Genomic DNA, 14,687 nt, shown 5'->3' on the forward strand with positions numbered 1-14,687 from the left:
ATCCTGTCTATACATGACCCCATCATAGTAGTTCACACAAACTAAGCTATTTAAGAAGCAAAACCAGTGTGCTCTTCAACATCCTTATGCATTTTCCTAGCCTTTAACTCATGTAAATGTTTTAGTATTAGTCAGTAAAGCACAGTTCCAATGTGTTTGTGACTTAGTGGGAAAGGGTACTTTAAAGCCAAGAGTCTAAACACCATGCAAACAGCAAACCAGGCTGAGAGAGACAGTCAAGTTTTAGTATTTGCAAGACAAATAAAACAGATTCAGATACTGCATAAACAGCAAGATACAACAGCAAGAAAAAAAACACATTAGGAAAGCATTCGTGGTGCCTACCAGTGAGGAATACTCACTGAACACAAGGGAAAGACAAAAGAGTAAGTAAGGCAAACCAGTGAGCACAGAAAAGAGGTCACAGGGTTTTCTGCCTGGACTTTTTCCTTCTTGCCACAAGAGGGTGTTACAGTAAAACAGACTTGTACAGAAGCCTCCACCGGCTATGTAAATCTCCTGTTGTCAAGTCGCATGGCTTTCAACCCTTAAAGATAAAGCACTCAGAGCCTGTGCTCACAGGTACCAAACTCTGCTTGCCCTGTATGCAAACCTGCCAAGGTATTACCAGCACTTATTAGGAGATACTCTTTTCAACCTGTCTCCATCCTCTTCTCACAATAGCTTCCCTCAAGAGCCTCTCTATGAGAAGACTAGTCTCATGAGAAGTAAAAGAACTACTGCAGTTATAGTTTCTCTTTCCTCAAGGATTCCTGAGCTCCTCCTCCTACTGTGATACAAAAAGCAGGAAGATAAGAAAAGTGACCGGAATTAGTAGTGTAGTTGTTCCTGTGTCAGAGCAAATGTGATGGTTTGGGTGTTCCCTGCCCCCCCACACTTTAGAAATCACCCAGACTAGACTCAGTCGGCTCTGGAAATATGAATGAAGCTTATATTTACAGCTAGCACAATATACAAGCAGATATTTACAGTGTATACAGTTATAGACAGAAATATACAAGGTAAAAAGGTAATACAGAAACACAACTCCCCTCCCAGAAACCTGAGTCCCCGGGAGGGGCTCTCAGCCACCCCTACACCTTCCCCCTACCCCTCTCAATCTTACCCCAGTCCCAAGGAAGAATGGAGGTTCGGCCAGAGGTTTAGGAAGCAAAGTGGGTTAGCCCAAAACGGAGGGGTGAGGTTAGAGAGATGCAGTTCAGCCAGCAGCCCGAGTGAGAGTGATTACCTAATTCTTTTGTTTCTTGTTCCTATACATCTCAGCAAGACTGTGAGCGAAGTAGACCTCACCATTGTTTTCTTTCCACAGCCTGTAATCTAGTTCTTCTCACCAAAACATTCTAGCCTGATTCAAACTAGCACAGAAAAGCTGCAAAAAGAGGGTGAGCAGTCCAAAAGATTTATAAACAAAAAGTGGGGGGAAACATTACCTATTGGTGCCTCATATTCAAACATCTGGGATTCTGCAACACTTCCTGGAGCATTTTTGGTTAATGTTTCACATTCAAAAATCCCAGCTTTCTCAGGATTTGGATCAAAACAGGGAACTAACTGTTCCACAGCTAGGCATTCCACAGCTTTTTCTATTTTTCCTCCTGCTTTAAACTTTATTTGAAACAAAGAGATTTTTTTTTTCCCCTTGCAAATTATGAATTAATGAAATGTCCCAACAGATTAAAGAAAATGTCAGTGTTCATCAGCTGTTCTGTTTAGAAATAAGTACTGAATTATGGCACAAGCAAAACCTGCAAAGTATGCACTTTCAGAATAAAACCAAATCTAAGTTTTCCAAGAATTTCTTAGTGAAGTCAAACCAAGCCTCAAGCAGTTAGTTCCAAAGCCTTAATAGCTTGACAGAAGTATGGAAGGGTTCAGCAACAATTATGTGCCAGCGCTGACACCTGCATCTTGAGTTTATTATGAAACCAGTATGTCTTCTGGTGAGTGCCTATTAAAAAAGGGCAGTCTTAAAGCAACTCAAAAACAGGTCTGTTGTATAAGAAAACTGCTAAGCAGGAATAAATGAAATACAAGCTAGAATATGGTCTACATATAGAGGGTTTTCTGGGGAGGGGTTTGGATGTTATGAGTAAAGATAAGCTATATAGAGCCAAAATGGAGACACTCTCCTGAGAAGAACAGACAGAAGAGGTTAGCTTTAAGTGATTTCCCCAGGTTATCATCATTTTAGAGGATAATGTGTGCCATTACAGTTACATTAATCACCACAACACAGCATGATAGATCATTTACATGCAGTGTCAATTTACAGCATGCTTATCTAAACCAGTAGCCTCTGGGTGGCTAATGTTTATAAGCCTCTAAGGGAGAAGTGAAGGCAACAAGTTCTACCATGCATGAACTGCCCAGCTGTACTTAATAGAGACTTTGACAGCAATCACACAAAGATGGGAACACACTACACCAAATCTGGAAAGAGACACTTTTCTCATACAGGCACAAGGTAGCTCTTTATGCCTGTTTTTATCCCAGGGCCCAAGAAGCAGGCCAAAAATTCCTTTAGCTGGATAGCTGAATCATTTCTCTTCTGACCTGTGTTGAATCATCAAGCCAAAGGACATCCCTGCCAGCCTGCATATACAGTCCCTGATGATTCCTCCTCCATAGCTAACACAAATGACTACTGATCAATACTGACTTCCATTTTCCATTGATCGGGAATGTCTCCAAGCTCAGATGATATTTTTATAACACAAACCAGAACTCCAGTATTCTGCAAAGTTTTAGCATGAACACAAACCCTATGAGGAGAGGCTGAGGGAGCTGGGGTTGTTTAGCCTGGAGAAGAGGAGGCTCAGGGGTGACCACATTGCTGTCTACAACTACCAGAAGGGACATTGTAGCCAGGTGGGGTTGGCCTCTTCTCTCAGGCAGCCAGCAACAGAACAAGGGGACACAGTCTCAAGTTGTGCCGGGGTAGGTATAGTCTGGATGTTAGGAGGAAGTTCTTCACAGAGAGAGTGATTGGCATTGGAATGGGCTGCCCAGGGAGGTGGTGGAGGCACCATCCCTTGAGGTCTTCAAGAAAAGCCTGGATGAGGCACTTGGTGCCATGGTCTAGTTGACTGGATAGGGCTGGGGGATAGGTTGGACTGGATGATGTTGGAGGTCTCTTCCAATCTGGTTGATTCTATGAGATCTCTGCTATTAATACATTCTCAAAAACACCTGCAGGCTGCCCTCCATGACTGCCCCTTGCAGAAGCACACATCAAACTGGGTATAGAAAAGTACATCACTGCTCCCCTGCTAAGCAAAATCTGAACATCCAAGTACCAGAAATGAATTTATCAAACGAGGAAACTGAACATAAAATTTCCAAGATCAAGTTAGAGATCTTGATGGTTTAATTGGAGATGCCCAGAAATCTCTAAGTGCCATGTCAGTGTGTCTGCCAGGCACGACTCCAACCAAAAGCAAGACAAACACTTTTGCAGGCAATTACAAGTCAGTGTCAATTCACTGTAAACAAGCAAGATTGCAAAGGCTGCTGATACCCCCACAAAGATCGCACTGCAAGTTTTGCACAGATCTGATGACTGGTACCTGGCAATGCAAACCATGAATTTACAGTTAAAAAGCAGCAAGTTTCAAGAAAGCTTCAGTTTTATCACCACAATTATATTTGAAATAACTTTCCAAAAAGAAAGTACTGAAAGGCTTAAGTCTCAAGTCAGGAAGAAATGCTTTGCAAATTTAGAATACTGAGTAGTAATTTTTGTAGCATTTTTTTGTGTTTAATATGTTATCACTATAATGACCACTTACCATGTATAGAACAGCTTCACATTAATACTATTTATGATTATATCCATTGATTATATTTAGGATGATTTCTCTGGGTAAACTAAGTTCACTGATGGTCCTAAATTAGCAAAATGATAACTCAGCTCATTTCCTATACATTTTATGTGTCATGATCTGTTTTGTTTGGTTCTGCACTTTGGCCACAACAACCCCAAGCAGTGCTACAGGCTGGGGACTGAGTGGCTGGAAAGCAGCCAGGAGGAAAGGGACCTGGGGGTACTGATAGTAGGCTGAAGATGAGGCAGCAGTGTGCCCAGGTGGCCAAGAGAGAAGAAAAAAAAAAAATTGGGGGGTGGCCTCTTCTCCCAGGCAACCAGCAATAGAACAAGGGGACACAGTCTCAAGTTGTGCCAGGGTAGGTCTAGGCTGGATATTAGGAAGAAGTTCTTCACAGAGAGAGTGATTTCCCATTGGAATGGGCTGCCCAGGGAGGTGGTGGAGGCACCGTCCCAGGGGGTGTTCAAGAAAAGCCTGGCTGAGGCACTCGGTGCCATGGTCTAGTTGATTGGATAGGGCTGGGTGATAGGTTGGACTGGATGATCTTGGAGGTCTCTTCCAACCTGGTTGATTCTATGATTCTATGATTCTACTCTCTTAGGCCCTCACTAGAGTGCTCTGAAAATGACAATGTTGTAAGAAAAACACTTCACAAATTCAGTTTCAGCTCAGTGTTTCTACTCTGTGCTGTTTGAAACAAAGAGTTTTATCAATAATAGTTTTCCTGAATGGAATCTGAAATGAAAACAAACATACAGGCAGGGAAGCTTAATTTATTAGCTTTAGGAAAGCAAGCTACGTGAATACCAAATGAGCTCACGGGGAATACCTGTTCTACTGTTGCCACAATGTGCAACCATGCATACAAACCTCATGGACATACAAAATTGAACCTATTTTTGCACACACAGTGTTTAAACCATTGCACAGATTAACAACAATCAAATGGAATTGTGCCATAACGTAAAGTCATGCAAGCTGGGAGACAACAATGGCCCCTGGAACAGACACTGAACCAAGTTCTTGAATATCCATGGTCTGTACTGCTCTGCTCATGAACTGAGAACACTGTCAAATGTTAAATATAACTGAGACATGCAGGGGAAAAAAAGTGTTTGTCTGCTTTAATCTCTTTTAAAATAGACATTATTCCAAATATTTTTCTTAGCATTAAAAACTGTTCATTTTTTTAATTGTATTTGTATCAGACATTAGGTTTGGAATTGGAGAAGCTTTATAATGGAATCATGGACCTTGCTCAGGATTTAAAGATGTAAAAAGTAGTTGCTCAGATATAACCTTGGATGGATTATCATCCATTAAAGAGAGAATCATAGAATCAACCAGGTTGGAAGAGACCTCCAACATCATCTAGTCCAACCTAGCACCCAGCCCTAGCCAGTCAACCAGACCATGGCACTAAGTGCCTCATCCAGTCTTTTCTTGAAGACTCCCAAGGACGGTGCCTCCACCACCTCCCTGGGCAGCCCATTCCAATGGGAAATCACTCTCTCTGTGAAGAACTTCTTCCTAACATCCAGCCTAGACCTCCCACAGCACAACTTGAGACTGTGTCCCCTTGTTCTACTGCTGGTTACCTGGGAGAAGAGGCCAACCCCCACCTGGCTACAATGCCCCTTCGGGTAGTTGTAGACATTAATAAGATCACCCCTGAGCCTCCTCTTCTCCAGGCTAAACACCCCCAACTCCCTCAACCTCTCCTCATAGGATTTGTGCTCCAGGCCCCTCACCAGCTTTGTTGCCCTTCTCTGGGCATGTTCCAGCACCTCAACATCCCTCTTGAATTGAGGGGCCCAGAACTGGACACAGTACTCAAGGTGTGGTCTGACCAGTGCTGAGTACTCAAGGTGTGGTCTGACCAGTGCTGAGTACTCAAGGTGTGGTCTGACCAGTGCTGAGAGGTAGTGATTCATAGATTCACAGAATGGTTTGGGTGGGAAAGAACCTCCAAAGGTCAGCAGGAACATCCTCCACTAGATCAAGCTGCCCAGAGCCTTGTCAAGCCTGCCCTCAAGTATCTCCAGGGTTGGGGCCTCAACTACCTCCCTGGACAACCTGTCTCAGTGTTTCCCCACCCTCATGGTGCAGAATTTGTTCCTAACATCCAACCTAAATCTGCTCTTCTCTCATCTCAAACCATTACCCCTCATCCTGTCATATGGGTTGTTGGTTTGGGGGTTTAGGGACTTTTTTGTGTTTTTTTTACGAATTTAGATGTTTTAGAGCCTCATTTTACTACTGCATTCACTCAGTTACGATGTCGCAATATAAATCATTGAATTGTTCCCAGATGTTTATAATCTTAAAAGATTATAAATGATCCCACCAGTTCTCTTAACCTGAAGTTCTAATACTAATTACAGCAATGTTTCTGGTTTCAAGGCTGAATTTGCCCAATTCCCCATGGCTTCTCATTAAACCATCAGATCTCTTCTATGTCTGTATATATACATTTACTTATGCAGCATCTATCTATTCATATATAGGTATTTTGATAGAGATGCCACTTCTCAACCTCCATGCTCCTGCATGGAAAGAGACAGCATCTGAAACTAGGCAGTCGTTGGTTATTCTCTTTGTATTTAATCCTGCAACTGTTTTTCCTTCCTTCCTTTGAGCTTCCAACTGTGCACAAATGTACTGGTGTTCATGCAAGAAGCCAGACCATCACCCTCTTGTTTTTTTCCTGCATGCTGCCATTTCAATTTATCAACATTCACTTCTTTGAACAGTGCACTGTAGCAGAAACTCATATAATATACTCCTGATAGTAATCCACAATGCTCAGGTCCTTCTCTGCACTGCTGCTTGCCTGAGAACAGTCTTTCAGGGCTTAATATAAAATGCCTTCTTTTTGCCCTGCAGCATTACTTTTGACTTGGTTAAATTAAAATGAACTACACTGAACTGTGAACAGTCAGCATTCCAGATCACAAGGTGGGAAGATGATTCCTCTCATCTTTTCTTGACCTCTAAGTCTTCTAAAATTCAATAAATAATCTGCAAATTAGGACTATATCAGGGCTTCTAAACTTGTTAGGTTAGTATCACCCAAGCAGCAAAACTGAGATCCTTAGTCGATGCCTCTCTTGTAAGAGAAATGCAACTGGACAAGTCTGTAGGACAGTAGAGGTGATGCTCAGGTGCAACATCTACACTACCTATGTCTGGAGGGAGGACTTTCTAGTTAAGAGGTTTCTTGCATTGAAATCCATTAAGTTGGAAAGCATGAGGTACACTCCTGGAGTAGACATTTTCTTAACTTACAAACCTTAAGACTTCTCTATTAACAAGCAACAAAGTCAAGTGAAAACATATAGGAGATGCACTTCAAGATCACACTCACGTTCTGAGTAAGAAATGCTATCACAGACCCATGCCCAGGCAGCACCCCTGTGCAGACCTTGCTAATAGGCACTGGAGCTCTGCAATTCCACTCTAGGTCACCTACGTTCGAACCACAGCAGATTACCCTAATAGTAGTAACAACTCCATCCGTTGCTATGCTCTTGTAATTACACTTTGAGATGAGCCAGTGGAACAGTTATTTATTGAATGTGTGGCCAGATAATTCTATACAACACAATTTAAAACACCACAGCATTAGCTCTTGGACAAATTAAAGCAAAGTACCAGCACAAACAGCTCCACATCTCTAGAGCAGGCATCAGATCAAGTGAAAGCCTGCCAATACATGAAGTTGAACTCTGGACAGCATTACAAAACTCACACTGCCTCAGACTACAAATTGAAGAACAAATAATTCAATATCCAAGAAAACCCCTAAGAAGATTCACATTGTGCTTACCTATAAACATAATGCTCAAAAGGCAAGTAAAACGATGACACAGTCAAAAGGGGGGAGGGAGGCAACAAAATTACTTCTTGGCACAAAAACAGTTTTCCCAGTTTATTTCTTTGCTTTAGATGTAGTCACTGTACTATTATGCAGATGAAGTCTGACAAATGAAAGGTCTATGTAACCACCAGGAGGAATAATGGATACTGGGAAATGTAATTACATACTGTCGGGAAAAATTATTAGGGACAACTACTGCAGGAGGAGCTGCCTCCAGCTGATTTTTTGGAGAGGAGTACAGAACATTAGAATCTCTGCTTTTTAATAAGCATTGTGGGGTTTGTATAAACTAGGTGTATAAAGAATGTGAACAACAAAAATCATCTCACAGAGCAATTTGGAAATAATGCATAAAAGAAACCAAAGCCAGATTCTTTCCTTACTTCTACAGAATTGATAACCTTCACATTACAGAAACAAGAACTGAATTTACAATATGATCTTTATTTTCTTCTTTAACAGCAATAGCATGCTTGCTCTATCATGGTTGCACCTATAAGGCAATTTTAAATCAAAGTCCATTTTGGGAGGCAGGCAGTGTCAAAGGATATTGCACCTTCCTTTCAGCATTCCAGATTTGTTTCAAAACAAGCTGGTCAACTTCTACTGATTCAAGTTGAGTTTAATTACAAATATAATTCAAATTAGAAAAGAAACATCTGTTAATTCTTTTAAGAATACTGAATGACATTTTGAGTTTAGGAGAGATCAAGGAAATCATATGCTCTTATATCTTTAAATGTAATACAAGAAGCAACAGGAACACAAGCACAGGGAGTTTGCTAAATCAAAGAAGACTGAATATAGGTAGACTTGCATAAAGTTCTCTATTCAAGAACATATTAACATGGAAAATTCTGAATAGGATGAACATTTAGCAAGCAGGATGTCATACTTAGTCATAAGCTATAGCTAAAGCTACAGGAAAATAAAGAATATCATAATGCTTATGAAGCCTACATCTAGAACACTTCTAAAAATAGGTTCCTTAACATGATAAAAAAATCATGACTTAATAAGATTCTCTTTACATTTAACAGGTCTGTTATATACAAACTTCTGATCAGACTCTGCCCTCATATCTGTTGAGGCCAATCTGCAGCAAAAGGGATGCAATCTCTCTAGATTTGTTAGTAGAAAGAAGAAAATGGGGGGGAGCTGACCTCTAAAATGCGATTTTTTTGTATTTATTTGGGTATTAATTGAATCGAGTTTCTTTCTCTGTGTTGCTCAAAGCGGTTTCTGAGCCACAAGACATCTAATATGGAGACACAGCCTCAAGCTACACCAGGGGAAATTTAGGCTTGAGGTGAGGAGAAAGTTCTTCACTGAGAGAGTCATTGGACACTGGAATGGGCTGCCCGGGGAGGTGGTGGAGTCGCCGTCTCTGGGGCTGTTCAAGGCAGGATTGGACGTGGCACTTGGTGCCATGGTCTAGCCTTGGGCTCTGTGGTAAAGGGTTGGACTTGATGATCTTTGAGGTGTCTTCCAACCTTGATGATACTGTGATAATAGGATGTTTCACTTCAGCTATAGAGATTACAGTCTCATTTAACTTGATTCATCATCACAGAAAAGATAAAGCTGAAGGCACTTCTAGAATCATAGAATCAACCAGGTTGGAAGAGACCTCCAAGATCATCCAGTCCAACCTAGCACCCAGCCCTAGCCAGTCAACTAGACCATGGCACTAAGTGCCTCATTCAGTCTTTTCTTGAACACCTCCAGGGACAGTGACTCCACCACCTCCCTGGGCAGCCCATTCCAATGCCAATCACTCTCTCTGTGAAGAACTTCCTCCTAGCATCCAACCTATACTTTCCCCAGCACAACTTGAGACTGTGTCCCCTTGTTTTATTGGTGGTTGCCTGGGAGAAGAGACCAATCCCGACCTGGCTACGACCTCCCTTTAGGTAGTTGTATACTACCTAAAACTTAAAAGAGAGGAGAACAAAGTAATACTATCCTGTTCCAAAAGGTTTATCTTAAAAAGTTTTATTAGCCACCTCTTATGGGCTGGCACCTGTGCACGCATATTGCATAAGCATCACGGTAAAGGTCAGGAGTTGTGTTCGCAATAATTGAAGAAGCAAGTAGAAGAGCTGAAATGTTGCTCACCAACAAAAAGAGTCATCCAGGTCTCTCCATTTAACAGCTTGTCAATTTTTTCCCCATCTGATTTCTTAAATGAAAGAAATCAGTTTCCTCAATCTATGTCAAAAAGCTCTAGGATGTACACCCTTTAGGATACCACAGATAATAACAAACATTTATTTCTTTCAACTACCACTGTTTAATCTACCAGCAAAATCAGCATCATTAGTCTAAGCTTCCACATTTTGCTTGGACAGGAACAAATGTTAGATTAAGTGTCCAATTACTGGCTCATAAAGTCACGTTACTGGCATTTTCTTCTTAGCAGAGTGGAGTTTAATTGACAAGGATCTTTTTTTTTTCTAAGACTAGCCTAATTCTAAAGAATGTCATATGCCTTTCTGAACAACACATCAAACTGCTGGGGAAGCACACTGAGCAATACCCTCCTGAATAAATCTGTCCAGCTTACAGCCATTAACACAAATCCCAACTGCTTTTCCCATCAACTGATATTGATGACAGTGACAAGGCCACTGCAAGCCTGCTCTGGTGCCCATTAATATAGTCGATTTTTGGTTTACTTTCAAAATAACCAATATGTCAAACACTTCTGGTACACATCAAACTAAAGAGAGTGGTTTAAAGAAGCAGGCATGCACACAGATTGACAAATAGCCAAGTGATTTCATCTTTAGCTATCAACATCCTATCATACTCTCAAGAGAATAAGATGAAAATATGTGATATTAGGACTAGGGATTATGGTTTTAATGGCATGAATTTAGGACGACTGTCAGTAAAAATACCCAGAAGCTGCTATGCTGGCTGCCACAAATGACTGTTTTTCAGATCCTTACATCATCCTTACCACATTTTAGAAGTAATTTAAAATAATCAAGCATTTTACAGGCAATATTTTTCTATCCTAGTGTCTGTAAAACCGAACTCCTTTTGAGTCATGAACAGAGAACGTTAATATACACAGATGTTCTAAAACTTTAAAACAAAAAGGCTCTTCCACAGGTATTGCTTTGGGTGTTTTAGACAATTAAGGTAACAAAGCACTTCAGGCATTAATCCTCCTTTATAAATATTAGAAACATTTTAAATATCAGGTTCAGACTGGTCTGTCTTTTTCTCTGATTTTAAATGATGCCAAAACTCAGAAAACTGCTTTTTTTTTTTCACCTGTTTAGAGTACTCCAACTCACACTAGTCCAAAGGGTTAAGCAGGAAACATTAATTCCTGAATTCATAAATACTAAACATAACAGGGAAGAGAACTTCCAAAGGGACAAAGAACACTCATGCTCCATTTTGATCAGTCTTATGATACTTGGTTTTTCAATCAAAACACTCCCATGACATCTGTGGCAGGCAGCCAATGGGAACACTCATGTGGTCAGGACACAGATACTGCTGTTTTCTTCACTATCATGACAGGTCAGAAATTGTCAGCTTGACAGCTCCTTTGTGAACACAGTTGGAGACCTAGATGAAAATGCTCAAAAGGAGATAAAGGTGGCAGTTGTACACACAAAGCCAACTGTGTACAATTAAGCCTGTCTCCATATATGATTATGAACACAATGCTGTGTGAAACAAGAACATTCACTTACTGCAAAGAACAACTTCTACTGAACATGGTACTTCAGCACAATGTGTCCAGCACTATTCACTGGGCAGTATCTACTGAAACTCATAATATTAGGAGTCGTATCTTTCCCTGTAGGGTCTGTATAACTGCACTCAAAGTTATGGAGATGCCTTGCTTTTACAGGCAGAGACCAGGAGGAAAAACAGCATTTTACCAGAGAGCACATTTGTAAAAGACAAAATATCTGCATACACAACAGCTCTCATGATGTGGGTTAGTAGAAACACTCCGCTAGCACTCATTGGGATGATCGACAGAAATCATTCAGGCATTGGCCATGGATTCACTCAAATTCAATATCAGAGTGCAGCATCCTGCTCACGTGGAATACAACTGCAGAAGTGGCTTTCCAAGAGCACATGCAGCTAGAATGCTGCTTGTTGTGACAGGCTGCTTGTTGGACAAGGCCTTGAGTAACCTGCTCTAGTGGGAGGGGTCCCTGCCTATGAAGGGGGGCTGGAACTAGAATCAGTCAGGGTTGGAAGGGATCACAAGGTTCATCTAGTTCAAACCCCCCTACCATGGGCAGGGACACTCTACCCTGGATCAGGCTGCCCACAGCCTCAGCCAGTCTGGCCTTAAACACCTCCAGCCATGGGGCCTCAACCACCTCCCTGGGCAACCCATTCCAGGCTCTCACCACTCTCATGCTCAACAACTTCCTCCTCACATCCAGGGTGAGTCTCCTCACCTCCAGCTTTGCTCCATTCCCCCTAGTCCTGTCACTACCTAATAGTCTAAAAAGTCCTAGATGATCTTTGAGGTCCCTTCCAACCTAAACCATTCTATCATTCAGGCACAATTAGAAGTCCCCTGCTTTCCAATAGTTTATGCCTTCAGCAAAGCACAGGTGTCTGTGGCAGGCTGAAGTTTCTTACAAAATTTAAATACTACAACTTTCTAAGGAAATTCTTGTGGAAAAAAACTATCACAGAATCAGAATGCCAGGTTGCAAGAGACCCCAGGGATCATCTGGTCCAGCCTTTCTAGGTGATAGCCCAGCATCCTGTCAGGTTGAACCTGATGTAGGGGAATCCACTACTTCCCTTGGGAGATTTTTCCAATGTCTAAGTGTTTTCCTGGTGAAAAAAATTCTTCTGAATTCCAATCAGAAACTCCCCAGGAGTAACTTGCTGTGCATTGGTGTCTTGTCTATACAAAGGGCATGATATAATTTGTTCATCACAAGGGTACAAATAAGATTAAACTAACATTTGGAAATCATTTAAATACTATAGCACAGCACCAACAGAAGTCAGCAAAGAACTAGTAATTCTGTATTCAGACCAGTGTTCAAATGGTGCATTGGACCACATGCTGAATAAATAGCACCAGACTGAAAAGCAGTTCATTCAGAAGATTAGTCCAGTACAGAGTGAGAAAGGGAGGGTGAGGGGAAAAGGGCAGAATATGATCGCTTACTTCTACACCCTCTGACAATGCATACATACAAAGAAGCCACGTTAAGGTTTTCCACACACCCTTAATTCTGGTTTGTTTTTTGTTGGGGTTTTTCTCCCATAATTTACTGCTTGGTCATTTTGTCACAATCTAGAGGGATTTTTACATACTAAAGAAAAGCAAGAGAGCACAACAGAGTGTCAGAGAAAAAGCAGCATATATAAGGGTCCTGCATGGTAGTACAGAACAAACATTTTCAAGCAGTGGTTGATTTAGCCAATTCCAGTAAGCATTTTTCACCATACAGTCAGTATCTGGCAGTCTCCACTTTTACACTGGAAACACTATCATTTGAAAATTTATAAAGACAAGATATGGCTTTATTGTTGTGCAACTTTGCTGACCCTAATAACAGCGGCTATGAATCCACCAATTACAACAAGGAAATTTTTACACTCATTCTGGGCAACTTTTTTAGCATTACTTATTTTAAAATCATTATCTAAGCATACTTTAAGCAATCTCTGCCTAAAGTACATGCTCTAGAATTTGGATAAAGTTCAAAGAAAGAAACTTGCAAAAAATTATTCCATTATTTGTACTGAGGGTGGGGGGGGGGGAAGGGTAGGTGGGTGGAAATGTGAGGAACTCTGATTTTATGGTTTCTGGCTTTCTCCATCAGGAAACAATCCAGGTTTCCTTTCATACACTTGTGACACTGTAATAACCATCATCTACATGACTTTAATTAAGAATATATAAAAATTAATATTTTTGTCTTTGGAGAATTATCCCCAAGCGATGTCTAGTATAAAATACAACCAAAGGCCTCATTTAATCCACCTACTCCAGGGTTCAATTTCGCCCACAATGTGCAACTGGAATTGCAAGTGGATTTAAAGAGACTACAAGAAAGAAGGAACTCACCATTCTAACTACTTCAGGGTAAGTCTGCTCTGTCAAACAGCCTCTGCTTATTGTAATGTAGTCCACCAGTTCATTAAGAGTGGAGCGCTTGTATTCTTTCATTTTAAGGTCTGAAAGCGTGTCCATGAAGTCAAAAATGACACAGCACTGTTGAAGTTTCTTTAGGAACAGTTCAGGCTGCTCTGAAGATGGAACGTCTATGAAACAAGAAAGGAAATCTTTGTGAGTCTGGCATCTTATTATACGAAACAGGATTTCTTTTTGAAGATCAATTTCAAAGGAAAGCAGCATTCAGACAACTTTTGTAATACAGAGCTCAGGTTAACACACACCCCTCAGGAACTTTATTAATATTGTGTGATTGAGATCTTGAACAACATGTGGTAGAAGTAATTCAATCATTACCCACTATTAAGAAAATTAAGTTCCCAAAAAAAAAGGCCAGGCTTAAATGGAGAATGCAAACACAACAGCATTCAATTCTGCCATACACCACTCCTTTCACTGGAGGCTAACATTCACCGTTAACTTACGCTCCAAAGAACGATGAAAGAACTGTCAAACAGATCAAATTTGGTTAATTTCTATTTCTAAGAACACTCTGTCATTGGTAACTCTATCCAAATACACATGAATATAGATCTGAATACACAGCAAGACTGCAATTCTGCAAACAGCTGTTCAGATTCAATTATTATCCCCATGCTGACACTTTCTATAGCAAAACAAATTTTACTGGAACACAGTGAGGATTTTTTACTGTGCTATGAACACACACAACATTCACTAACAGAAAAATCTTCACACAGAAAGCAGAATGTGCACCTTAGTATTCTGCTCTTTCTTACTTCTCAGTAGATAAGAGACTTTTAAATAAAAG

At 40.8% G+C, this 14,687-nt stretch overlaps 1 protein-coding gene across 3 annotated transcripts in view; it reads right to left on the reverse strand.

Moving 5' to 3' along the window:
* The window catches only part of PPP2R5E (protein phosphatase 2 regulatory subunit B'epsilon), an 88,998-nt gene that overhangs the window by 24,624 nt on the left and 49,687 nt on the right, over nucleotides 1–14,687 (reverse strand). For all 3 annotated transcript variants that reach the window (XM_064156745.1, XM_064156660.1, XM_064156580.1), the window contains exon 3: nucleotides 13,808–14,004. In XM_064156745.1, the coding sequence (XP_064012815.1) occupies nucleotides 13,808–14,004 (197 nt within the window). The remainder of the gene's footprint in view (nucleotides 1–13,807; nucleotides 14,005–14,687) is intronic.

This window comes from Pogoniulus pusillus, chromosome 1 (genome assembly GCF_015220805.1).
Source record: "Pogoniulus pusillus isolate bPogPus1 chromosome 1, bPogPus1.pri, whole genome shotgun sequence".
Classification (NCBI taxonomy): domain Eukaryota; kingdom Metazoa; phylum Chordata; class Aves; order Piciformes; family Lybiidae; genus Pogoniulus; species Pogoniulus pusillus.